The sequence below is a fragment of the Magnolia sinica genome, chromosome 6, assembly GCF_029962835.1.
Source record: "Magnolia sinica isolate HGM2019 chromosome 6, MsV1, whole genome shotgun sequence".
Taxonomy (NCBI): Eukaryota; Viridiplantae; Streptophyta; class Magnoliopsida; order Magnoliales; family Magnoliaceae; genus Magnolia; species Magnolia sinica.
This window is the reverse complement of record NC_080578.1, coordinates 10,035,691-10,061,477: the sequence shown is the minus strand read 5'-3', so window position 1 is coordinate 10,061,477 and position 25,787 is coordinate 10,035,691. Positions and strand designations below refer to the sequence as shown.

General features: G+C 39.0%; 2 protein-coding genes across 3 annotated transcripts; one reads left to right on the top strand and one right to left on the bottom strand.

Moving 5' to 3' along the window:
- Nucleotides 1-718: 718 nt before the first annotated feature.
- LOC131248229 (uncharacterized) lies at nucleotides 719-10,520 on the top strand. Its single transcript, XM_058248398.1, has 4 exons — nucleotides 719-1,211; nucleotides 6,741-6,899; nucleotides 7,054-7,162; nucleotides 9,970-10,520. The coding sequence occupies exons 1-4, from the start codon at nucleotides 810-812 to the stop codon at nucleotides 10,164-10,166; spliced, it is 867 nt and encodes a 288-aa protein (XP_058104381.1). The 5' UTR covers nucleotides 719-809; the 3' UTR covers nucleotides 10,167-10,520.
- Nucleotides 10,521-18,241: 7,721 nt separating this feature from the next.
- Nucleotides 18,242-20,568, bottom strand: LOC131248227 (O-fucosyltransferase 30). 2 transcript variants are annotated; one of them, XM_058248396.1, is made up of 2 exons: nucleotides 20,110-20,568; nucleotides 18,242-19,346 (listed from the first exon to the last, which is right to left on the bottom strand). In XM_058248396.1, exons 1-2 carry the CDS (start codon nucleotides 20,544-20,546, stop codon nucleotides 18,248-18,250), a joined length of 1,536 nt encoding a protein of 511 aa, XP_058104379.1. In that variant the 5' UTR covers nucleotides 20,547-20,568; the 3' UTR covers nucleotides 18,242-18,247. The 2 variants fall into 2 exon arrangements, with proteins under 2 accessions (XP_058104379.1, XP_058104380.1); XM_058248397.1 differs by having other exon boundaries at nucleotides 18,242-19,247.
- Between the last annotated feature and the right edge of the window lie 5,219 nt (nucleotides 20,569-25,787).

The following is a 25,787-nucleotide window of genomic DNA, read 5'->3' as shown; positions in this document are numbered from 1 at the left end:
GATTTCTACTGTATATGAGACATTCACAAAAATATATAACCATTGAACGATGTTAATATCTCGATCGAATTCTCCTTAAATTTGGATAGTTACATATCTCAAATTAACCGTCCATTTTCTGTCCATGAATCGTAGAATTCCAATGATTTTTTAACGTGATTTTTCGGTTCAAAATCCATGCATATTCCTCCTCACTATTGTAACGTTAGTATTGAAGTACATGTCATATCCGTACAGTAACTCTGCCTGCCTGTGTATGGATGGTAAACACTCTCCAGAGCATGACAGATTTTCTTCATTTTCTCGAATAGAATACTGATAACGTACATGCAAGGTACCACAACTTTAAGTGCCATTATGATACTTTTTATAAGAAATCAGTACCATTAAGACAGTAGATCCTATTAAGATTTTCAAATTAAAAAAAAATTCAAATCCATTCATTTATTAGATGGGCCATGTTCATGGACTCAAGGAGAACCGATAGTTTGACACAACATCCAGATTTGGCTATCTAGTGAGCTATCAACCACAATATTTCCGAGAAAAAGATATTCATGGTGGGTCCTATCGTTTTCATGGTATTGATTTTCTTAAAAGGTGGTTTATTTCTAAAAGAAAATGGCACGGTTCCAGAGTTGTGGTGCAGTTGGGTGTAGGTGATTAGTTTACTTTTCCAAAAGGTCACGTGACTCCTCTCACGGCCGCAAGAAAAGCGCATCTAGACCGCTGCAGTAGACTTCTTCCGATCGCATTACAAAAGAACCCAAAAAAACAAACATTCTCTGTCAATCGGAAAAGCGAGAGAGATGTCTTCTCCTCCATCGGAAAAAGACCCGGAACGAGCAACCGCTGTGGGAGACAGCGTCAACGGAGGCGCGGAAGAGAAGAAGGGCGAACGGGAGGAGTTCCTGCAGAACGTGGTGGTGATGAGGCATGGGGATCGTATCGACAACTGCGAGCCGATGTGGATATCGACGGCTCCGAGGCCGTGGGACCCACCATTGACGGAGGCGGGGAAGATCAGGGCGTGGTGCACGGGAAAGAAGCTGAGGAGCAAGGAGCACAAGATCGACAGGGTGCTGGTATCGCCCTTCATCAGATGCATCCAGACCGCGGCCGAGGTCGTCTCCGCCCTTTGCGCCGTGGACGAAGCCAGCCTCCTCAAGGAGACGAGCGCGAACGTTGTCCTCGATCCTTCCAAGGTCAAGGTAAGAGAATGTTCGTTCATCTCGAGGGGTGGGCCCCACTGCCGATGGTGGTCCTCCATCTACTTAAACAATATCCACTTTCATTCGTACTTGGAAGAAAGGCCGGATTTATTATTTTTCTTTCTGGATGGACGGACGGTTTGGATTTAACCGGCGGTGCAAGCCACAACACTGGATTTGGGGGCGCTCTCTGATTCGCTGAGGAATTACGGTTGGTGAATCGAGATCGCCATCTAGGCAATTGAAATGGATCAATGCATCACATCTTAAGGGAGAGAAGCGCATTGATCCAAGGGCTACGATCGTTCGATTGATGTGGTTTTGTACTGAGGGCGGATGGTCTAGGATAGTCTTCAATCGAAGCCGACTGCGTGGGGACTCGGATTCGGTAGTGACCCTGCATTACCATTTACCAGGTCGGTCGGTGCTTGGAAAAGCTCTGTGGGCCCACCATGATGTATGCGTTTTATCCACGCCGTCCATCTACTTTACCAGCGCATTTTAGGGCATGAGCCTAAAAAAGAGATCGATCCAAATCTAAAGTCGACCACACCAAAGGAAACAGTGGTGATTTAACACCCACCATTAAGAAACTTACCAGGGCCCACTTGATTAGGTCACAGAGACTTGAGTGAAGGGAAAACACAAATATCAGCTTGATCTAAAACTTTTGTGGCCCCAGTGAAGTTTTTAATGGTGGGCGTTCAACCACCACGGTTTCGTATGGCGTGGTCCACCTGCAATTTGGATCTGCTTCATTTTTGGTGTCATGCCCTAAAATGAACTAGCACAATGGATGGACGGAGTGGATAAAACACATCATAATGGGACCCACGGAACTTTTCCAGCGCGGACCAGTACCTAGGTGGTACTTAAAAGGGGACTGCCAAATCCTACAAGGGACTCGGATTGTCGGATTCCCTAGGGTTAGTGACACCTCTGTTACCTAAATCGGTAGTGGAAAATCCCTGTGGACTCACCATGATGTATATGTTTTATCCATGCCGTCCCTTCATTTTTCGCAGCTCACTTTAGGGCATGAGCCCAAAAAATGAGGCAGATCTATATCTCAGGTGGACCACACCACAAGAAACGATGGTGATTGAACGCCAACTATTAAAAACTTTTTAGGGCCCCAAAAGTTTAGGTTTCCCTTCATCCGGGTCATCTTAACTTCAACAGATTAGATCAGCAAATAAATGTTACAGTGAGCCATAGGAAGATTTTAATGGTGGGTATTCAATCACCACTGTTACATTTGGTGGGGTCCACCTGAGATTTACATCTACCTCATTTTTCTGATCATGCCCTAAAATAAATTAGTGAAATGAATGGACATCAGAGAAATCACCTGCATCATGGTACGGCCCACACCACTGACCGGTAAACAGATCTGAGGGTCACTACCAAGTCGAGTCCTGTGATGCGGACAGGACTCTTTGGGCCCACCACGATGTATGCCTCATTCATCCTTTTGGCTGACTCATTTTTATGTCATGAGCCCAAAATTCAAGCATATCCACGGGCTTTTTTTTTTTAACACGCACACACACCCCACACACACACCGTAGTGGAATTTCACCACCTATGAGTACTCTAACCCTTGACCCAGTGTTGAAACTCCTGCAAGTCTACCACCCCAGTAAGAGTGACTTGGCACTATGAAGTAACTGGGGGGTTTCAATATGAGGGTTTCAAATCTAAGGTGGAAGCTAAAATTACGGTTAAAATCTTTCCAAGAGTTGTATGTGTAACATGTGTCATTAGGCTACTAATTTATTGGGAATCTTTCCAAAAGTCGCATGTGTAACATATGTGTCATCAGGCTACTAATTTATTGGGCACATGTTCCGCTGATAATATTCCAAAACAATTAGATTATCAACTTGATCACTAAAGTTACTTTACTAGGATGATATGTCGCATCCAAACATTGTCCATGTAAATCAATGATTAAAAGTTGTTGGTTAGTCGCTCAAATGTGATCCTGTGCTTGTGGCCCATCCAAGACTTTGAATTTCACCATTTTCGGCCAAAGTATATAATTCAACAGGCTTATCATAACCATTGTGTCAAACATTACATATGTACACTAATTAGAAATATTAAAGTTGATTTAATAATTAAATTCAAACTCCTGTAAATATATCATGCATAGCTACTTTTGGATTACTAGGGATTCTGATTCCAGGGTGTCAAACGGAGGATTCCAAGCTAGGGTATTTCAAATCCACGGTGCCAAACGAAGCCAAAGCTCAAGTAGTGTGCATGAGCTCAAAATTCAAGCATATCTAAAGCTCAAGTGCACCACACCAGAGGACGCAACAGGGATACGCCATCTACCATTGAAACCTTCCTGGAGCCCACAATAATGTTTGTTTCTCATCCAACCTGTTCATAAGGCCATACAGTCCTAGATGAAGGGAAACAATGAATATCAGCTTGATCCAAAACTTCTTGCTTATGTGGCCTTAAGAAGTTCTCAATGGTAGGCAGGCATACAATCCCCACTGTTTCCTCTGGTGTGGTCCATTTGAGATTTGGATATAATTCAATTGTGGCCTCATGCCCTAAAATGAGTTGGAAAAATAGATGGACAGTTGGATAAAACACATACATCACAGTGGGTCCCAGTGTCCTGAAACCACGTAGCTAGGTGTGCGTGGGGTCAACACGAACCCAACCACTGTTTTTCCTTTTTCTTTTCTTATATAAAAGCTTTGATACTCTGGCAGAGAATGATAAATGATAAATAGGCACTTGAAAATTACTTAGAAATTGCATACTCAGGCCTACCAATAATTCAAACTAAACTGCCCAAATTACTGGTGCCAATTTATGTGCATCACAGTCTGAAAACTAAGATTATTTTACTATCTGATCTTCGGATGATGGATATTTCTTGGACAGTTTAAAATGAAAAATACCTAATAGTACCATCTCAAGAAGCAAATGTATGCTAGTCAGAGGTTAGGATTAGTATTCAATACAATCCTGAAAATTGCTAGGGAAAATTGAAAGTAAGAGATTTGCTCAGCTCAAAAATGTACAGCCATGGTCATCTGCACAAACGTGGTTATGTGACTATGATCCACAGTCCATCAGGTGGGCCAAACCTTGCAGATGTTCTGAGAAAAAAGGAAAGAAAATGGCCTGCACACACTCAGGTGAGCCAGCGTAAGAAACAAATTGATAGCTAAAGCAAGGTTTTTTTTTCCTAGCCCTCCATCTGTTTTGTATCATGTGGTCCACATAACAAGGAAAGCACCGATTTTTTGGGTCAGGTAACCTACAATGCGGCCGCAGTGATGGACCACTTGGATCTCGCAAATGCTTGATATATTGAAACGCACACTGGCATATAGATGGGAAGGGCTATACCAACTTCCAATGTGAAAATGAGACAGCATGACCAGCCCATGACCAAATTGCCAGCACCAAAAATGATCTATCTGTCAAATGGTTCAAGCCCATGGCTCAATGGTAGATAGCCTACATTTCAACATTGAGGTCTTTTTTTTTTTTTTTTTTTACACACGCGCACACACCCCATACACTCATGCTAGTGGAATTTCACCACCTATGGATACTCGAACCCTTGACCGGGTGTTGAAACTCCTGAGAGTCTACCACCCGAGTAAGAGTAAGGATCCAACATAGCCTGCGTTTCAACATTGAGGTCTTGGGTTCAAGATAAAGTTAAATCCGAGTTAACTCATCATCCCCCTCATCATCATCTCAGCCGTATCCCAATTAATAGGGGTTTGCTACATGAATCTTCTTTGCTCATTTCATTCTATCAGAGCCCACATGTTTGGTTAAATCATAGGTCATCAAGCCTTTTTCTTACTAGTTCCGCCCATGTCCTTTTGAGCCTTCTCCTTACCCTATAGATTCTTCAACTTGCACCAACTCACTCCTAAGTGGTGCGATTCTTGGTCTATGGCCAGATCATCTAACTCTACTTTCCCTTATCTTATTACCTATTGTTTATTACTCTTATGTTCCCTTGAATGCATTTGTTTCTATTTCTATCCTTCCTCTCTTGTCACTCCTTGATCTCAAGATCCCATTTCAGCTATGCTCATCCTATGAGGATGGTGCTCCTTAACTACCCAATATTCCCATTCCATGAAGCATTGCTGGTCTTATAACCATCTTATAAAACCACCTCTTTAGTTTTTGATCGGTATTCAGCTCACGTTAAACTCTGCAGGCACAACTTCATTTCATCTACCTGGCTCTAATTCCATGAGCAACATCTTTCTCAATCTCTCTGCTCACATGAATTATTGACCCTAGATATAAAAAATTGTCATTTTAGGGTACTTAATCAACGGTCTTAGCAATTCATTATTTCCACTTCCACTCTTTTTGTTGCTAACATTGCACTTCATATACTCTGTTTTTGTCAAATTTATTTTTAAAATTTGATATTCTAAAGCATCCATCTGTGACATCTGCAAACAACGTATCCTTAGGAACCGCTTGTAAACGCCTCATTAACTTGTCCATTACTAATGCAGAGAAAGAACAAACTAAATGCTAATTCCTGGTCTAAGCTTAGAGTAACCCACTTGTCTCTCCATGGTGGTTCTTACATTTGTTACCACTACCTCATACATATCCTTAAAGCCCCAGGTTACATTAGAGAGAGAGAGATAGAGAGAGAGAGAGAGAGAGAGAGAGAGAGAGAGAGAGAGAGAGAGAGAGAGTCTTCAACAAATGATTTTTGGGGAACACAGATAAAGACATTGGAAAGATAGTTATATGTATTTCTAAGTTATGAACAATACATATTTGTCACAACTAACAAAAGGAAAAAAATCATAATCATCATATCACTGTCGGAGTATTTGGGTTTGGCCTCTCATGCTCGCACCAGCTACCTATCTGACATCAACCCTCGTTCACTCAGGCATGGGTCTGCAGAACCAAGTTCACCAGAAAAGTAAAAATAATAATAGAAAATTTTACAGATAGAGATGTAACTTCAAGGCAGAAAAAAAAGAAAAAAAAAAACCTAGAAAAGGCTCAATGCATTTCTTGTTTCTCCTCTTTCTAACCTGCTTCTAACTCCCCCATTTGTAATAAACCAGCGGGATGTGTTGTCATGGACTTTAGACAAGTCAGATTCTTTTACAGTGAGATCTTTCCACTCATTGTTAACGGGATCCCACATGGACAGAGACCCAGTGCATTCCTATTTCATTTGGTCCTGTGGTGCTCCAAAAAAGGTTGTAGCTTTTGCTTTGTTGTTGGGGTGGAAGAAAGTCCTCACCCTCAGTAATCTCCGCAAGCAATGGTTTAATTCTAGTCAACGTATGCCCCTTTGTTGAAAAAGAAAAATCCAATTACAAGAATAGGTGCTTACTATTCTTTTCAGAATCTAGCCAATACAGGTGCAGTTTTAAACTATTGCCCAACTGCCACATTTACTCAAATTAGTCGAAAGCATTTATTGGGATGTTTATGTCTATGGTATTGCCATGTTTTAATTTGTTTTGAATTGTCTTCCAATTCTAACAGGTTTCGATAGAATATGGGCTGTGTGAGATGCTAAGCAGGGAAGCAATACGTATGGATTTGATCCCTAAAGATGGAAACTGGATTCTTGAGATATCTGAGCTCGAAGCAATGCTACCAGCTGGAACACTGGATCGCTCTGCAGAGCGTGTATACCAAGAGGCATGTATATCCATACAAATTGTTTCTGTTGGAATGAAATTTCTTGTGAATATAGAATCTAATTTCTTGTAAATATAGAATCTAACTTCAATCGTTAAAAGAACACAGCAGAGAAACTAACATGCGTACTGATTCGTGAAGTAGCTACCTGCAGATGCCGCAGTGGGAGGAGCAGCACTCTGCCGCAAGGCACAGATACAAAGAAGTTATTATGGCACTTGCAGATAAATATCCACATGAGAACTTGTTGCTTGTCTCACATGGTAAGCCTCCATTCTTCTCATGGGAGTTGAGTCTATCTAATTTCTAATCCATGTTATTTTTCTCACAAGTTCACCTCATCAGAATGTTTATAATGGCCCTAAGTTGCACTTAAAATGTAAAATTCTCAAAAGGATCCGATTCTTCTGGGAGTTTTTGGGCACCAGATCACATTTTTAAGAATGTTCTTCCAACAGATGCTAAAATGAATCAGCCAAATAATACCAGAGTACCTTTGTATCTTTGATTTACTCATCATCATCATCAAAGTGTTATCCCGACTAATTGGGGTTAGCTACACAAATCTTGTTATGCTGTTTCACTCTATCAAGGACCATATCCTTGGTTAAACCATAGGTCATCAAGTCTTTTCTTATTACCTCACCCACGTCCTTCTGGCCTTCCCCTTGCCCTTTTATAGCCTTTAGCTTGAACCAACTCACTCTTGACAGGTGCAGTTCTTTGTCCCCATTGCACATGGCCAAACCATCTAAATCTACTTCTCTCATCTTATTACCTGTGGATACTACTCCTAAGTTCTCTCAAGTGCATTCATTTTCAGTTCTTTGTCTTGCCACTCATCCATCTCAACATACTCACTCTATCAAGGACCATATCCTTGGTTAAACCATAGGTCATCAAGTCCTTTCTTATTACCTCACCCACGTCCTTCTGGCCTTCCCCTTGCCCTTTTATAGCCTTTAGCTTGAACCAACTCACTCCTAATAGGTGCAGTTCTTTGTCCCCATTGCACATGGCCAAACCATCTAAATCTACTTCCCTCATCTTATTACCTGTGGATGCTACTCCTAAGTTCTCTCAAGTGCATTCATTTTCAGTTCTTTGTCTTGCCACTCATCCATCTCAACATACTCATTTGAGCTGCGCTCATCCTATGAATTTCCTTAACGGCCAACTTCTGTCCCATAAAGCATGGATGATCTTACATATGTCCTATAAAATGTTCCCTTCAGTTTCATTCATATGCAGCGATCACATAAAACCCAAAAGCAGATCTCGACTTCATTCACCCAGCCCTAATTCTATGAGCAACATCCGTCTCAATTTCTCAGCTCTCTTGAATTAGGGGTATTTCGTGGTCAGCAATCTTAATTAATTCCTCATTTTTTATTTTGAAAAGATGACAGTTTCATTAATACTTCCAATAAAACAACATTACAACTGGCACTGTGAAAAGCAACCCATTCATCACTCCACACTATAAAGTTTTTTAGTTTTTGTTTTGAAATATGACAATTTATTTATAAAGACAACAAAACTGAAAGAGTACGCAGAAGGGGGGGGGGGGGGGGGAAGGGGGGGGGTCTCACAGTGCATAGCATGCACTAAGACCCACTCAAACTAGAGGCCTCAACTCTAGATGAAGCCACCACCCATTCAAAAACACTTGATTTTGCACGAAGAAAAACTCCCTTAGGATTGCCACACATATCCTGAAAGCATCTATTGTTCCACTCCTTCCAAACAGCCCATAGCCTGGCAAGAAGAGAGCGCCTCCATACCTCAACTCCATATTTACCATGACCGTATACCTTCCATCGCCCAAAGAAGTCATCAATTGATCTCGGCATAACCCAAGAAACACCGAAGAACGCGAAGGTCTTCCCCATATCTCCCTAGGGAATGAAAAATGCAGAAAAAGATGACTCACCGACTCCTCATCTTTCCAACACTAAGGGCAAGCATTAATGATGATGAGGCCAGCCTCTATTTCTCAAGTTATCAGTTGTCAACACCATATTCCATCCAACTAGTCATGTGAATGCTGCCACCTTAGACCAAAGGAAAAACGTGTGCACTTGAGTGCCTATACTAAGGCCACTTGATTGCATAGAGAACAGAGATTTGACCAAAAATTTCCCTGACTTCACCTCCAACCACCGCACCGAATCAACCCCTTCCAATAGAGAAACTCTTCAAAATCAATCTCATGGAGATCCCTTCTGCATAATGCGCATGAGCACACGTGCGCACACACACACACACAAAGGAACTTACAAGGTACCACTGTCTCCCTGATTGTATCCATTAAGAAACCAGTAACTCACAATCACTTCTTAACATTGCAACAGAGGATCCAACGAATTCAGTAGTTACTACGCCCGCTCTAACACCTTCGCTAAAGTAGCAAATGAGATAGCCATAATCAAACTAGCTCTATACCTAATTCCTCTTCTTCTTTTTTAAATTCCTTAACTAATTCCTCATTTCCACTTCTATCATTACTAAAATTGCATTCCGTGTACTTTTTAATTCTGAGTAGTTTTAACAGCCTTGGATTATAAGCATCCCTCCATAGTTCTAGCTTTGCATTTACCCTCTCCCCCATCTCGTCAATCAAACCTATGTCGTCTGCCAAGTATAACCACAAGACCTCCTTGTAAATGTCTTGTTAACTCATCTATATCCAATGCAAAAAGATACAGGCTCAATGCTGAACCTGGTGTAAGCCTATAGTAATTGGAAAATCACATGTACATATCTCCCCTAGTGGTTCTCACATTTGTTACCACTCCCTCATGCATATCGTTAAGCATGTCTATGTATCCTCTTGCGACTCTTTTTCTTTCCCAATACCCACCAGATTAACATTTCTAGGACCTGTCATATGCTTTCTCTAAGACAATAAATCATCCTCTTCCCATAAAGACCATATGGAGACCCTACTATAATGAATCTTTGATTTGTTACCAACTTATTTATCTTCGTCTATCTGTATCTTCATCTGCATATGTTAAAATATAGTTGATGGGATGTAAGTTTCTAAATTTAACGCTTGTAAAAACAGGTGAAGGAGTTGGGGTTGCAGTCACTGCCATCCTAAAGGACATGGTTGTATATGAGGTAGAATATTGTGCCTATGCACATTCACAGAGACTAATCACCTTCATCCCTTCTGGAGGGTTTAAAGCTGAGGATTTCAAAATGCTAACAAAGAACGGGAAAACTGGTATCTGCTTTTACTCCAGGGAGGAAGATTATTGATTTGTATGTGGCAGATTTTCGAGGCTCTGCACCCTACAAATGGCATCTGTTAGATGGGTCTCAGAACACCGTTGGCGATGGGAGGCCCGATTGTTTTCCATTTGCTTGGAATGTGTTTGTTATCTATTTTGCTTACATACAGCCAACAGGAAAGGGCAAAGACCAATTGAAATTGTAGGTTCCATTTCTTGTAACTGTATTAAACAGTTCTATGCATTTCCGTTTATGTGAAACTACAGGGTGTTGAGCTTGACTCACTATTCCTTTTCTTTGCTTTTTTTCCTTTCTTCTTCTTCCTTTTGAACTCAATTCACCATTCTATTAGAAGAACGACAGGTTTGATTTTGGTTACTATGTATTTATGTGTTGATCTATATCGCATATGATGTGATGTGAATGCTTGAGTGGCATCATTGGTCTCTAGCATTATTTGAAATGGCTTATGCCATAGACCACAACTTGGTCTTAATGCTATGTAGCTTATGAAAATGCAGATATAGTACTAATACCACAAAGGCAAGAGCTTGAAGTTATGGCTAAGTACTAGAGGGGGTGAATAAGACCTTTTAAAATTTTCCAATCAAATCAATTTAATCCACATAGACGGTGTAGCGTGTGCAAGACCATAAACTATCAAAGATACAACTTACAAAGAATAAAGTGAGATAGCTATATCTAATGAGTCAATGATTCAAATACTTAGCATACAATTTATTTATGCATCCATAGAATAAGAATCAAGACAAAGCATAAATAGAATCACATCACACATTGCAAATACAATGATATATGGTGGTTCGGTGAATTTCTTACTCCACTACCGGATGATGAACTCAAACTCTAGTTCTCTGGATTTTATTATCTTACATGGTTTTCAAGGTCCACCACTTACCTTTACAATTCAATGTCCTACACAAGGACACACAATACACACTTGTCAGTGGCCTACACAAGATCTTACACACGAGTTTGGTTCACAAACTATATATTAGTCATACACAAGAACAAATCATTGTACATGCCCATCTGTAGCCTACACAAGGACTTGCTTTGAGTTTGAGTCTTAAACTCCAAACCCAAATTTCTACAAGAATTAAGCTTTTGGACTCTAAACAAAACTCTTATTAGTTGAATGAACCACTTGATAGCACATGTCTTGAGATGCTTCTTCGACCTTAAATTGACTTATCTTTCGCTCCCATGATCATCAACCTCGCAAATAATCTACCTGTAATAGTGTCAAGGTATTGGGAGAATGGATTGTGTATGAATCTACTATAACTAGGGTTTAATTGTTTCTAAGATGGGGATTCATCTAATTCGGCATTCTAGGGCTTTAGATAAAGGGTTTTCCTATTGAATCAAAGTCTAGTCTCTATAGAGTGCAAGAGATCATGTTCATCTTTAACTTGAGCTTGGAATACTCATATAAAGTGATGAATCACAAAGGGGATTGCATGATCTCAAGAGAATTAGAGTTTAAAAGAAGGGGTTAAGAGAGAAAAACAGTTAGACTCTTGCTCTATCAAATGACCATCAACTTACAAACGCCGTAAGTGACCCAATAAATAGAGGAGTGAAGCAACTGATCTAAAATGGCTACTCATCAATTGGACCTACAAGTTGTCAGTTCGACCTATAGGGGCTAGGGCTGAGATAGTTCGTATTTGGACAGAAATTGATCATGTCGGTTCAACCGGCAGGAGCTGTTAGTCAGATCGACTCGAACCAACAGACATCAATTCAACCAACAGGTCGGTCATCTTTGTATTGGTTTTTTAATGCCTCGAATCCGACAACCTCTACGGCAAGAGTTCATAGCAGAACCACTCTTCCACTCAAAGCATCCGTTGTTTTGTTCTAGCTTCCAACATTATAACGTAAAAGGAAGGTATATTATTCTACGAAAGCCGTCAACTTGGCATGATGAGCATTCAGCTTCTTTTGGGAGTTGAGATATCTCAACGCCTCATTATAGAATGAACTCCTAATGAATCAAGTAATGTCTCCAATGTCGTAGTGCTTGGACCACTGCATAAAACTCGAGATCATACGTGGAGTAGTTCTTCCACACATCATTAAGCTTCTCATTAAGGAAAGCGATCAGCTTTCCATCCCAACTCAACATCGTGCGAATGCCAATATTTGAAGCATCGCTTTCCACTTCAAAGACTTTATCAAAGTTTGGAAGTGCAATAACTGCAGCTTCTGTCATCTTCTTTTTTATGGCACCAAATCTTCCATCCGCCACTTTAGTCCATTCAAACTTGCCTCATTGCATGTAATTGGTGACAGGTGCGATGATGGTGCTGAAATTTTGCATAAATCTTTGGTAAGATGTCGTCAAGCTGTGGAAAAAATGAACTTTCAAAAGGGTTCATAGGGTGGGACACTCTGTAATAGCCTAGATTTTCTCTTGATCAACCTTGATCCCTTCCGCAAACACAATATACCCCCAAAAACATAACACTATCGACAAGGAGTACTTTTTTAAGTTAACAAATAGTGATTTCCTCCGTAGTACATCAAATATTTGTCCTAAATAATCAAGATGAATAGATGCATCAGGACTAAAAACAAGAATATCATTAAAATATACAACTAAGAACTTTCCCATAAAAGGGCAGAGTAGCTCTGTCATCAGCCTCATGAAAGTGCTTGGCGCATTTGAAAGGCCAAATGACATGACAAGCCACTCATACAATCCATCTCGAGTCTTAAATGCGGTCTTCCACTTGTCTCCAAGCCAAAAATATATCTAATGATATTCGCTCCGCAGGTCAATCTTTGAAAAGACCTTTGCTCTATGCAACATGTCTAACATATCGCCCAAGTGAGGAATAGGAAATTGATACTTGATAGTAATTCAGTTGATTGCATGATTGTCCATGCACATCCTTCAAGATCCATCTTTCATAGGGGTTAATAATGCAAGAACAACATAGTGACATGCTTTCCCGAATTAAACCCTTCTGTAGTAACTCCGTAACCTCTCGGTGGAGCTCAACATGTTCAATTAGACTCATTCGATAGTGTGCAAGATTTAGTAGACTCGAACCCGTCACTAAATCAATGTGATGTTGAATGTTCCTCATGCAAGGAAGTCCAATTGGGAGTTCTTCAGCACCAAATCTTTATATTCATGAAGAAGCTCTTGTATAGGAGGCAGGAAATTTGTCTGCTTCGTGTCTTCTTTAGCAACTAAGACATAGATGATGCCAATCTCCTTGTTTTCCTCTTCAAATTTCTGCACACTGAGTGATTTTTTACCCTCTTCTTTATTAGATTTGGATGTTGGAAGATGTTTTATAGGATGCAGTGTAATATTAAAACCATCCTTTATGAAGGAATAGGTGTTGGCCTGAATCATGTGCACCATATCTCGATCCCATAACCACAATCTCTCTAACAAAATGTGGCATGCATCAATGGGGACCACGTCACACTATACATCATCCATATACTTAGATTCAATAAAGAAGGAAACGAAGCACCTGTAGTTAATAGAAACTTCTTCTCCTTTCTTGAACCAACAGATCTAATATGGTCATGAATGCTTATGTTCTTTGAGTTTTAATTTGTTCATAATTTCTTATGAGACATTGTTCTCATTGCTCCCTCCGTCTACCAAAATGGTGCATATCTTTCCACCAGAAGTACAAGTGATGTAGAAGATTTTATGTCGCAACCATCGCCCATCATCAACTATTCGAGGCATCGATAGCATAGTCCGTTGGATAACGGATGACTCTCCCCTATCAGCATACACATCGGTTGCATCTTTCCCAACAAGCACCTGATCTTCATATGCATGATGTTCATATTCTGTCCTCTTCAATTTTGTCTTGCATACGGTCGGGAGTGTCTTTAATATATTCTCATTCCTCAACCAAATTTACTTAAATTGTGGACTAATGTTCAGGACAATAAATGAAACGATGTCCTGGTTGCCCACACTTAAAACACGTAAAAAGAGTTGTTTTGTCTTGTAGTGGTTGTATTAGCCCCTCGCGCACAACCTCCCCCGGGTTGGGGGCTTGGCTTTATTATTGGATGCTGGCCCTTTGTCCCTCGGCCTATGGAAGCCCTGAGGTTGCCTTGTGTGAAAAATTAGTATGTTGTCCCGTCATCAATGATGGCCCTGGTGGGGCACTAAATCGTCTCCCAAGTTCTCAATTAATTATCTCATCAACTTTGAACGCAAGTGTATATGCATCGGACAATTTAAAAATATATTTGAAAGCCAACTCATTTCGGATATCTGAGTTAAGACCATTAAGATATCTTAAAATCTTTTAGTCTCCATACTCACAAAACCCTGCTCATGATGTCAAGATATGGAATTTCTTGGTGTATTCATTTACCAATTTATTCCCTTAATGTGGATTGTGACATCTTTGATAGAGGTCATGGGCGCAAGTCACGAATAACAACTTCCCTTTTAACTTATTTTCCATCTTTTTCCAAAAATTTATTTTCTCCTTACCTTGATGGATCCATTCGGCTTGGAGATCATCCCACCATGCTAATGCGTGACCGGAAAACTTCACAGCTACTAGTTTCACCTTCCAATTATTTGCGACTTCCTTGTGCTCAAACACCTTTTCCACCTTACTTAGCAATCAATGAAGTCATCAACATGCAACCAGCCATAGAATTCCAGAATTTCTATCTTAATTCTCTCTATCATGTTCAAACAATTGAAGGATCTGATCATTAGTGTCTTCATAAACCGAGGCTGCCCATGGTTGGTTAGAACCTTGGTGGAGATATCCTCCTACGTGTCCAAGTGCTCTAATTTTGGTCTTAGGACTCCCTCTACGCTGGAGCTCCCCCACTTGATTAGTGAGGTTGCCTACCGCATGCTTGCATTGTGAGTGTGCGGATCAATCAGGTTACTTGCACAAACTCTTCATGTGTCACTTCCTTTGAAGCCATTGGAGAATGATGTTGAGTTGAAAAAGAAAATCCCTAAAGATGACCCGCTTTGATACCAAAATGGTACAACCCAATCACTGAGTCAATGGGATCTTGATATCCAAATTGCAAAGAAATAAATAAATAAATAAATAAATAATAATAATAATAATAAAAACCACAAGAACAATGGAGTAGATAGGGAGAGAATTTTTTTGACATCAACATTTCATCTTACAAAAGTTAAAGAAAAAATCACACTTAAAAAATATTTAAATCTACCAGCTCCTACACTACTACCTCCATTTTATAAATCCTAAAGGAATCCTTGATTGAAATCTCTACAACTAAGAGAATCAATCACAATTTATTACAAACTAATCTAATCTTTTTTCATATGACAAAAGTAAACATTAAAAGCAATTAAGAGAATCAATTACACCATCATCACATCTTTAAAATAGCCTCCTCATATCTCCCAAAAATAATAGATTATAATCCTTAATTTACACCCCCAAATCTGTATATAATCAGCCCAAAAATCAGCATATGTTGGGCCTACGTCTTGTTCGGCCATACAGCGGACTACTATATGGGCCTAGGTGGGCCATATGCCGACATCAATTTTCAAAAGACAAGCAGAACTCAATGGTCAGCTTTTGTAACCACATCAAGGCCAGCACAATTGAGCCCATCCTCTTTTCCCCAAAATGCTCTGGTTGCTCTGCCGAATAGTTGCATTCCGATTGGAGGCTTGAGGCATTCTGATAGCAGTGGCATTCTGATAGCAGTCTGTTGCAGCGTCATGGCGAGGCCTCCAGCTGCTTGTCATTGTCATTGTCATTATCATTTATTGTTGTTGTTATTATTATTATTATTATTAACTTGTTCGTTTAATCTTGAAGAGTGACATCCCATTTTGGCGCCCTGTATTTTGTTGCTGGTTTCTTCCTATGGGGGTTGGATGCGGTCGTTGGTTTCGTCGGACTTTTTGGCTTGTTTTTTTCTGTTTTTTATGAATTTTTTGAGTTGCTTGCTCCAAAAACTTATAATTAAAATTTAGAAAAAAAGAAAAAGAAAAAGAATATCGCTGAGCATAATGCTTTGGAAGTGTGAATGGTGGGATGATGTATCACGCTTCCTGATTGACCTGTTCGTTTAATCTTGAAGAGTGGCATCCCATTTTGGCGGACTGCATTTTGTTGTTGGTTTCTTCCTACAGGCGTTGGATGCAGTCGTTGGTTTCTTCAGACTTTTTGGCTTGCTTTTTTTTTTTTAAATGAAATTTTTGTAGTTGCTTGCTCCAAAAACTAAAAATAAAAAAGAAAATCGCTGAGCATAATGCTTTGGAAGTGCGAATGGTGGGATGATGTATCCAATGGCTCAGCTCAGAATCCAAATATGAACTGAGTAATTTAAATCATGGGAAGTAGAGGTGGTATCATATCATTATGTTAGTGAGGTGAATTATGGAAAAGCTTCCCAAGTTTAAGAACAGACACCAACTGAAAGTACAATGTATTTGTACATAAGTTTCAGAAAACAATTAAAATGGTTTATCAGAAACCTAGCGTACAGTTTCTCCTGCTGACTGAGATCAGTTAACCTGAGATCTCCAAGCAACATCAATTTTGCCATCTCCTATATTAAAATTATCAAAGTTCTTACAATGAATCAAAAACAATTCATGGCCATTAGTGCAGAGCTTTTTTTCAAAATCCAAATTTTGAAAGGAGCATTCATCCATCAAGTACAATTGTGTATGAACCATGAACAATTATGCTGAAAAAAAAGAAGAAGAAGAAGAAGAAGAAGAAAAGAAAGAAAGAAAGAAAGAAAGAAAGAAAGAAAAAAACACCAATCAGGCAATCCCAACCTTGCTCCCTGTTAAATTTGGATGGCGGGGCAATCCACACAATCCCCTTTCAACCATACATTTAAAAGAAAAAGAAGCAGAAGTTTCATTCAATTATATTGGCCCTCGATCACAAGAGTGCTTCTCAAGAAGATGACAGTCACATGAATCTAGTTTAAGCTGTGACAATATCATTATGAAATTCAATTCATTTGGGTAAGTTTCTTCATGCTGTTTCTAATGCCCACATTAGCTACACAGCTTTGTTGGCCTTCCTTGAATCACATTGTGACCTTTCGTTGGTTTGCATCGTCTTCTCTGTCTATTTGTTTTGATGTTTTTTAATATCATGTCATCAGCTTGATTGATCCATGCCAATATTGTTCTGCCTCCATTTCCATTCCATAACATGATTCAGCAAGAGAATAAGGAATTTATGATGCAAACAAATATTTCTTTCACTGTTTAGAACGAAAGGCTGAAATGCATGATGGCTAATTAGCTTTCCTAACGAGTAAACGCTTCAAATGAGCAATTATCACATTGATCAGTAAACGGGTAGGCACTCCATACCTCCATTCAGAAACAAGATGTATTCCACTTAGCTTATTTTGAATTCACTAACAAGAGATGCCTTGGTCAATAGGGTCCATAAAGAATCCAGCAGAATGGATCTCTGATCTCAGTGTTTTTCAAAAGGGAACTGTTGTTTTAGTTTCTTTTGGAAGTGACAGAGATTCATCTATGGCCAAAATTGAAGCTCTGAGGATAGACCTCCAGAAGCATGCAGTCAGTTGGCAGCATAGCTGCATGTTGGATTATCAAGGAAGAATCTATCACCCTTGCATATTGGCAGACAAGGAGAGCCCATGGGGGATTGCCTGGTTGCTTGCAAAGATCCTTCGGAAGACATCATTTCATTCTCCTTCTAAATCAATGGATTCCAGAATCATATAAAATGAGAATCCCACAAAGAATCTTGGATTATATTTCATAGAACTTGAATGCCGGGTGCCCGCTTGAAGGAATTAGTGTATTGATCCATGGAAAAACCAATCTTGTACAGTCTTTGATCAAATAAGATACCAATATCAGATGAAACCAATAAAAGAAAGCTGCATGCACTCTTCATCTTCCCTTCAGTTGAACAACAGCCATAAAAGAAAGCGCATATGATCCTTTTCCCTAGTATCAAATGCCGACAAGATAGTTAACCATTGATCCACCAAGGTCATTGTCTCGAAAGTTTCTCCTCGAAAAGCAGTTGGGAGTGTCTCAGAAACATGGATAAGAAACCCACAAACAGGAGTTACGACTTGGATCGACCTGGACCCGAGCAAATACTATTTTTCCTCATGACCTCTATACTCTCGGCAATGGTCGACCCAGCAGTCCCCACAAATCCCAGTGAAGCGCAGCTGCATACTGCTTCCTCTATGTATAATAGGATGTCAGGTAGATGTACAGGATTGCAACGCTTCTTCTTAGTCATTCCATTGTGAATCCTTGGCAGAAAACCAGACCTCAGCCCGTGTTCTGCAGCCATGATTTTCTCAGCAGTTAGTATCACCATTTCATCACCTTCTTGCAGATAATGCAGCTTGTAAGAATCGGAATCGCTCGCCAAGTCACCCAAGTAAGTTCCCGTCCAATTAGTCGATGGAAGATCAGTCATGACAAAAATGTGAATTGGATTATTAGCCTTCCCCTTATCACCTGCTTGTAACGACTGTATTGTTTGTTTCAGTGATAAGAAAGTAGCCTTCCAGTGGTTCTTGAACTGCCCATCTAGTAATCTCAGTTGCGTGCAAAGGAAAGGCACCTTTATCTTGTTTACTGCAAAGTCCTTCCCCATATTCATTATTTCTGGGACAAAGGGAAGGAATTCAGTCTTCTGAAGCAATGAATGTATCCGGAAGTCTCTTGGAGCTTCATGAATATCAATGTAGAGTTCGGAACCTCTGTAAGGTGCTGTGAAAAGGCTTCCAAATGCCAGAACAGTGGCCATTTCAGCTTTTGATCCAGGCCCAAAGGCCTTATATACATCCCCACGTCTCCTAACAAAGGAAATTTTCTTCTTTTTCCGCAACTGTTCATCAGGCTGGAAGGAATCCAGAACCCCATCATTGTCTTGCTGGTATGTCCAAACCGTCGTCCTACAATCTTCTTCTACAGCATATAAACATTGACCAACATTACCTTCCACACCAGATAACAATGATCCACACTGTTTAACGTCCCCTGTGAAAGATCTGACCCCCGATATGGCACAACACAGGCTACCAAAGCAAGCACGATCCATGTTTAAGCTGCACCATGATGAAGCAAAGACCCTAAAATCAACCATTTTAACCAAAGATGAAGACACCACAGAAGAAATATCGATGATATCCGCCATTGAGACATACCTGCAAAGGGCGAAAAAATCAATCATGGGTATAAGAAATCCTTATTCTTCACAACCCTAAAACACAAAAGATGGGTATAAGAAACCCTTATTCTTGACAACCCTAAAACACAAAAGATCAGAGATGAACATCCAATGAAGTCTTTGATTGGGGGGTGGATGGGTGGGACAGCTTCCAAAATGATCAAAATGCACCGAATTTCAAGAATGAACCAATGGACATTCTCTCATTCTTCTTAAACAAATAAAACACCAACAGCCTATAAATTCTTAATTCTTCACAACCAACCACCAAACTATTACAGCCAAAAGTATTCTGTGGAATCCAAATGGTACACATGTAAATAAGAGATCTGTCTTGGTTTTTTATCGCAAATTATCTTCAACTTGCAAATCTTCTAAAAAAGGGTAAATCTAGAAGCTTATGTTGCCCAATCTCATATAATTTCTAGTTTGCAAACAGAAATCTGATGCTAGAAATCTCTACCATATTCAAAGAATCAAGTTGCCTAATTCCAGTTGCAGGGTTTTTTCGTCAATTCGATAATAAAATTCATTTCTCTAGAATCCAAAACCGAAAGGAATGCACAACATCAAACTCAAAAAGACAATTCAACTAAACTGAAAAAAATAAACACTCAAAAATCAATCAATGGATCTAAATCCACTAAAGGGTGGGCCTGAAAAGGGATACTTCGGCCAAGCAAACCAAAGAGACAAGAACCCACATCAGAAATCAACAGTGCAGATATAAAACGACTCACCGACGAGTCTGAACGAGCTGAATTACGTGATCCCAGACAGACAACCGGATCTCGGTAGGGCTCGCGACCCTGAATTTGGGGCAGCTTCCCAGAGCAACCGCGTGGTGATCAAGGACTGGTGGGACGATCAGGGTCCGATTCAAAAGGGCAGCGAAGAGGATGGCGTTCTTGAACTCGGCGAGCTGGTTGCTGAAACCGCTGTGGGGAGAATACCAGAGGAATTTCTCGCCCGCAGGGAAAAGATTTCTGGCGCCGGTGCTGCTGCTGCATTGAGGAAAAGGGAGTTTTGTGGGATTCTTGGAAATGAGAAATGCTGGGATTTCCGTGTATGAGAAGGAGAGGAAGATGAAAAGGGATAGGAGAGAGATTGAGAAGAAGAAGGGCATTTTGTGGATTTTCCTTCTCCATCTGCTCCTACCGAGACTGAAAGAATTCATCCCTCTCTCGACAAATGAAGTCCCCCAATACAGGACCTTTTTTCAATGGGCGCGGATTAGTTACTGACAAGGTCATTAGCCTAATCGCTACTGAAGGGACGTCACCAAGCTATGTGGACCCCACCATGATGCGTGTGTTGTATCCATACCGTCCAACCATTTGTATAGATCGTTTTATGGCATAATTAAGAGAATGAGATAGATCTAAACTTCAAGTTGACCCACCACAGAAAACCGTGGGATCAGTCACAACCACCGTTGAAACATTTATAGGGCCCATCATGATGTATTTTTTAGATCAAACCTATTCATAAGTTAATATAGAGATAGATAAAGTGAAAACAAAAATATAAACTTGATTGGAAACTTCTGTGGACCCTAAGAAGTTTTGAACGGTGGATGTCACTGTACTCACTGTTTTCTATGGTGGGGTCCACTTGAACTTTAGATCTATCTCATATTTTTTATCATGTTATAAAAAGATTTCCACAAATTTTTGGACGGTATGGATACAATACATGCATCATAGTGGGGTCCACAGAGCTTGGTGACATCACTTTAGTGATTTGGCTACTGACCTTGTAAGTATCTAATCCGCGCCCCGGGCTCATGTTAGGACCCGAGCGTAGGGCGCCGATTGGGTACTACCCCCATCAGACCTAGCCAGATATGGACGGTCCTGTCATGAGCTCTGTGGGCCCACCAGGATGTATATGTTTTATGTACTTACTCTTTAACTGAAGGCTGAAGTGGACAAGGTAGAAACACCCGGATTCATAGCTCAAGTAGTGAGTGAAAGATACCTCATTTTAATGCTGAGGTCTTGGGATTGATTCCCTAGTGGGGTTGCTAACAGGGAAGTGTGATCTTACAGTGGGTATACTAACAAGCTAAAAAAAAAAAAAAAAAAAAGTAGACAAAGAAGAAGTGGGGTTGAATATCTACGGCTGAAAACTTTCAAGTACCTTGATGTTTATTTTTTACATGTAACCTATTAATGAGCCCATCGTGTACCTAAATAAAGGGAAAACATAAATATATGCCCGATCTAAAACTTCTTTGCACCTATAGTCCACTCGTGTTTTGTAATGGTCTTTCAATGGGCGGTATAGATAAAACACATAGGCTTCATGGAGACCTTGGGGCAGGCCATCCTTCCTGTCATAGGAGTCTGTCTCGATGGTGAACGCGGAATGTGCTCCATAATTTATTTTATTTTTAAAAAAAAAATTGCTTTCAAAATCATCCCTTTTCAAGTTTTCAAGGAAAAAAAAAATCTCTTTAAATTGCATTCATAATAGAAAACTTACTTTTAACATGTAAAACTTATTTATTACTCAACATAATTTATGTGTTTGATCCACATTGTCCATCAACTTTTTCAGATCAATCTGGAGTATGATACTAAAAAATGAGGTAAACATAAAACTCAAGTGTGCCCCACCATAGAAACCAATGGAAATGAAAATTGAGTAAAAGTATTGTTGAAACTTTCTTCGAAACCAATGTAATGTTTATTTCTGGTATAGACTCTTTATAAGGTCACACGTACCGTTGATGAAAAAAAGAAAAATACAAGGCACCCAATTTTTACTATTTCCTGCAATATGGCCCACTTGACCCTTATATCTACTTCATTTTTTATCTTACGTGCCCAAATGATATGGAAAAGTGGATATACGGTGCGGATAAAACATATACATCACCGTAGGCCCCACAGAACCGCTACCACGGCCCACCTAAAATTTCCAAGTAGAAACTTCCTTCTAAAGCCTTCCGCACGAAATCTACATTACGTCCATATTGCACATTCACGTTGCATGTCAATGGTGTGGACGGATTGCCCCCAGCATTTGAGCTCCATCATGATGTATGTGTTTCATCCATGCCTTCCATCTATTTTTCCAAATCATTTTATGTTATGAAACCAAAAATGAGTTATATCCCAATCTCAAGTGGACCACATTACAAGAAACAGTGTTGAATGAGCGTTGACTATTAAAAACCTTTTGGGGGCCATAAAAGTTTTGGATGAAGCTAATCTTTGTTTTCTCCCTTCCTCTGGGCCTGTATTACCTAATCAATAAATTGAATGTCAAATAAACAGTACAGTGGACCTTAGGAGATTTTTAACGGTGGATATTCAATCACTATTGTTTTCTTATGGTGTGGTCCACCTGAGATTTATATCCCTCTCGCTTTTGGTGTGAAGCCCTAAAATGTTTTGTAAAAATGGATGGAACATATACATCATGATGGGCCCCACAGAGATCCGACCACCAGCCACTGGGTTGGTGGCACGGGAGTAGCCACTCGGTTTCAGTGATCCCTTTCTACGCGGATTTTGTGTGAAAGTCTTTCGCAAGAGGTTACTGTACAAGGATTTTGGGTGGGGCCCGCTGTGATGTTTGTGAGAAATACAACTCATTCATCCATTTTTTGAGATTATTTTAAGACATGCAACCAAAAATTAAGAGGATTCAAAACTCGAATGGGTCACCCGAGATGAAACAGTACGGAAAGGAATGACTACCGTTGAAACCTTCCTAGGCTCCACCTTGATGTTTATATTCCATTCAAACCATTTATAAGGCCATTTTCACTGAGATGAAGTGAAACCAACGAGAATTTAAACCGATACAAAACTTTTGTGGTCATATAAATGTATCAATGGTGGTCACTAAATCTTCACTGTTTCCTCTCGTGTGGCCCAGTTAAGTTTTGGATACACCTTATTTTTTATTGCATTTCCTAAAATAAGCTCGGAAAACAGATGGACGGAGTGGCTTTTTCAAAAACATCCCAGTGGGCCCCACATAGAATCCTTGCGCAGGAATCTACTGCTTCCTACTTCCTCTTTCCAGAACTACCTTTACTTTCCTCAGATGCCTTTACTTTCCTCCTCGACTAATATTAAATAACCTAATCCTTCATCTAGTTACACGTGTCTTTGTCTAATTTTCCGATGACTTTTTCACTCCTAATGTATGTCCTTTAACCCCTATTGTAGGTTGTCCGTTCACCCCTAAAGTATGCTGTAACACTATAAATAGGTTATACAAATGTGTTTAAACTCAATTCCTGCTTGTAAAGATTCGAAATCATATAAACGTGAATTAAGAATGAAATGTGCTTCATTGTAAAAAATAAGGTAGGTAGGTAATTTCTTCTTTTTTTTTCTAATTATTTTTTATGTTCCTAAAATTTTTTATTTCATTTCTTTTGTATGCTCCTAAATTTAGGAATGTCAATGGGTAAGGCTCATCAAGCAAGCTTGGCCATAATTAGCTCAAAATTAGGGCCGAAAGTATGCTTAGCCGTTCCAGATACAACACTAACTAAAATTTATTTTTAACTAATGTGTATGGTTAATACTTCTAACATAAGTATATGTTAATAATATTAGTTTACAACCATCAATTTTACTAACATTTATATCTATTTATTTCTATTACATTTACACATTTTAAAATAATTTAAAACCAATTGAGATATAGGAGGAAACTAAAAAATGTATCTTTATTTATTCTTTTAATTCATCACAATATAATTCATACCAGTGTTTTAAATAGCGGTAGCATGATGCGTAGCAATTAGCCCTCTATAGCGTGTAGCGTAAATACGTAGCGTGTAGCATAAGCTACACGATACTTCTATTTTTTAATTTAAAAATAGAGCAAATATAATAAATAGCGAAAAAAATATAACAATGCCTAAAAGATGATTCATTTTATCAATTATAAGTATGTTCAAAAAAGCTATTAGTTATCATTTATCAAAAACCAATCGACATATATAAGCCAAATCAAATAATTATCACATCAACAACTTTCTAAGCAAATCACTTTAATTACTAATGTATAATTGAAACCACAAGTCACAATTATGAAAAGAAATAAAAATCTCATAGGTTAAAAGTATCAAGTATAATACAAGTGTCACATTCCTCAACATTAGAAACAAAGAAAACATGAAAAAAATAAATAAATAAATAAATAAATGCATTGTAGCTTACGCTACACACTACGTAACTATAGCGTACGCTATGACCCCTGTAGCGTACGCTACAGGGGATTTACGCTATTTGGGACGCTACGTAACGCTACAGCCATGCTATACTATGTAGCGTACACTACCGTTACGCTACGGGCGCTATTTGAAACACTGATTCATACAATTTATAGTTTATAGCTTTTTCATATTTTTAGCTAAATAGCTACTTGTTTACACTCGTGCCTCTAAAGAGATTGAGCAAGTGAAATCTATGCAACTTAAATTCTCTTTTAGCTAGTGAAAATCATAACCTCACTATGTTTAAACATTCTCAAAATAATTTTTAAAAATTTCTTCCAACATCCTTTAAAATCCAATGGTGAGCTATCATTTTCAGTAGAGATAGAATAGGGGTACCAAATGTGTTATACTACAAGTTCTTCCAACCACATGCTGTCATGCTTCGAAATTCAAGTACATAGTGTGCACCCTCAAATCCGAGTTTCGAATCATAACTCGTACACAAAGTGTACTAACTCAATTCTTTAATCAGAGGTAATAATTATATTCATTTTAAGTTCCACCCTAATTCTGATCATACATACATAACACTTAACACCAATCAACTAGGCATATATAAATCTTGACGATCCTTAAAATAATATAAATCTTAAAAATCATTCATTTATTATATCATCATACTATAAATATGTTTATTCCAGACTAACATTATTTCAATTAGATAAATCTAAACAATTTCTTAAAATTTCAAAATCAATACTAATATGCATTATACGCTAATCAAACTATTCTAGCAAATAAATCACATAATTAAAAATGATCTAATGCTACCACTTCATCTTCAAATAAGTATGACCACGTTTTACATGATTCGTGTTCAGATGCGTTAGATCTTTCCGGTTCTTGCGCCACATCATTTGTTAATGGCTCCTCTGTAAGGTTTTTCCATCAATAAAAAGGTAAGCTGGTGAGGCTTAGTGAAATAACCCAGCATGGTTCATAATCATATCAGTTATAATTGGATTGGTTTGAATTCAAAACTCCTATCAGTTATATCAACAACATTATTATTCATCTGATTATATTATAGGGTGAGACCCACTTTTGTTACATCCTAGGTGGCCAAACCTTAAATGATCAAATAATTAAAATTATATATTTATTAAATTTAATTATCAAAATTTAGATTTTTTTTTTAAGATCCTGAAATTGAATGTCAAATGATTA

Bases quoted from the DNA above. Each gene is read 5' to 3' on its own strand.
- LOC131248229 (XM_058248398.1), top strand. From the start codon at position 810: ATGTCTTCTCCTCCATCGGAAAAAGACCCGGAACGAGCAACCGCTGTG. The intron at 1,212-6,740 runs GTAAGAGAATGT...CAATTCTAACAG, and splicing joins TCGATCCTTCCAAGGTCAAG to GTTTCGATAGAATATGGGCT. The intron at 6,900-7,053 runs GCATGTATATCC...AGCTACCTGCAG, and splicing joins CAGAGCGTGTATACCAAGAG to ATGCCGCAGTGGGAGGAGCA.
- LOC131248227 (XM_058248396.1), bottom strand. From the start codon at position 20,546: ATGAATTCTTTCAGTCTCGGTAGGAGCAGATGGAGAAGGAAAATCCAC. The intron at 19,347-20,109 runs GTGAGTCGTTTT...CGCCCTTTGCAG, and splicing joins CAGCTCGTTCAGACTCGTCG to GTATGTCTCAATGGCGGATA.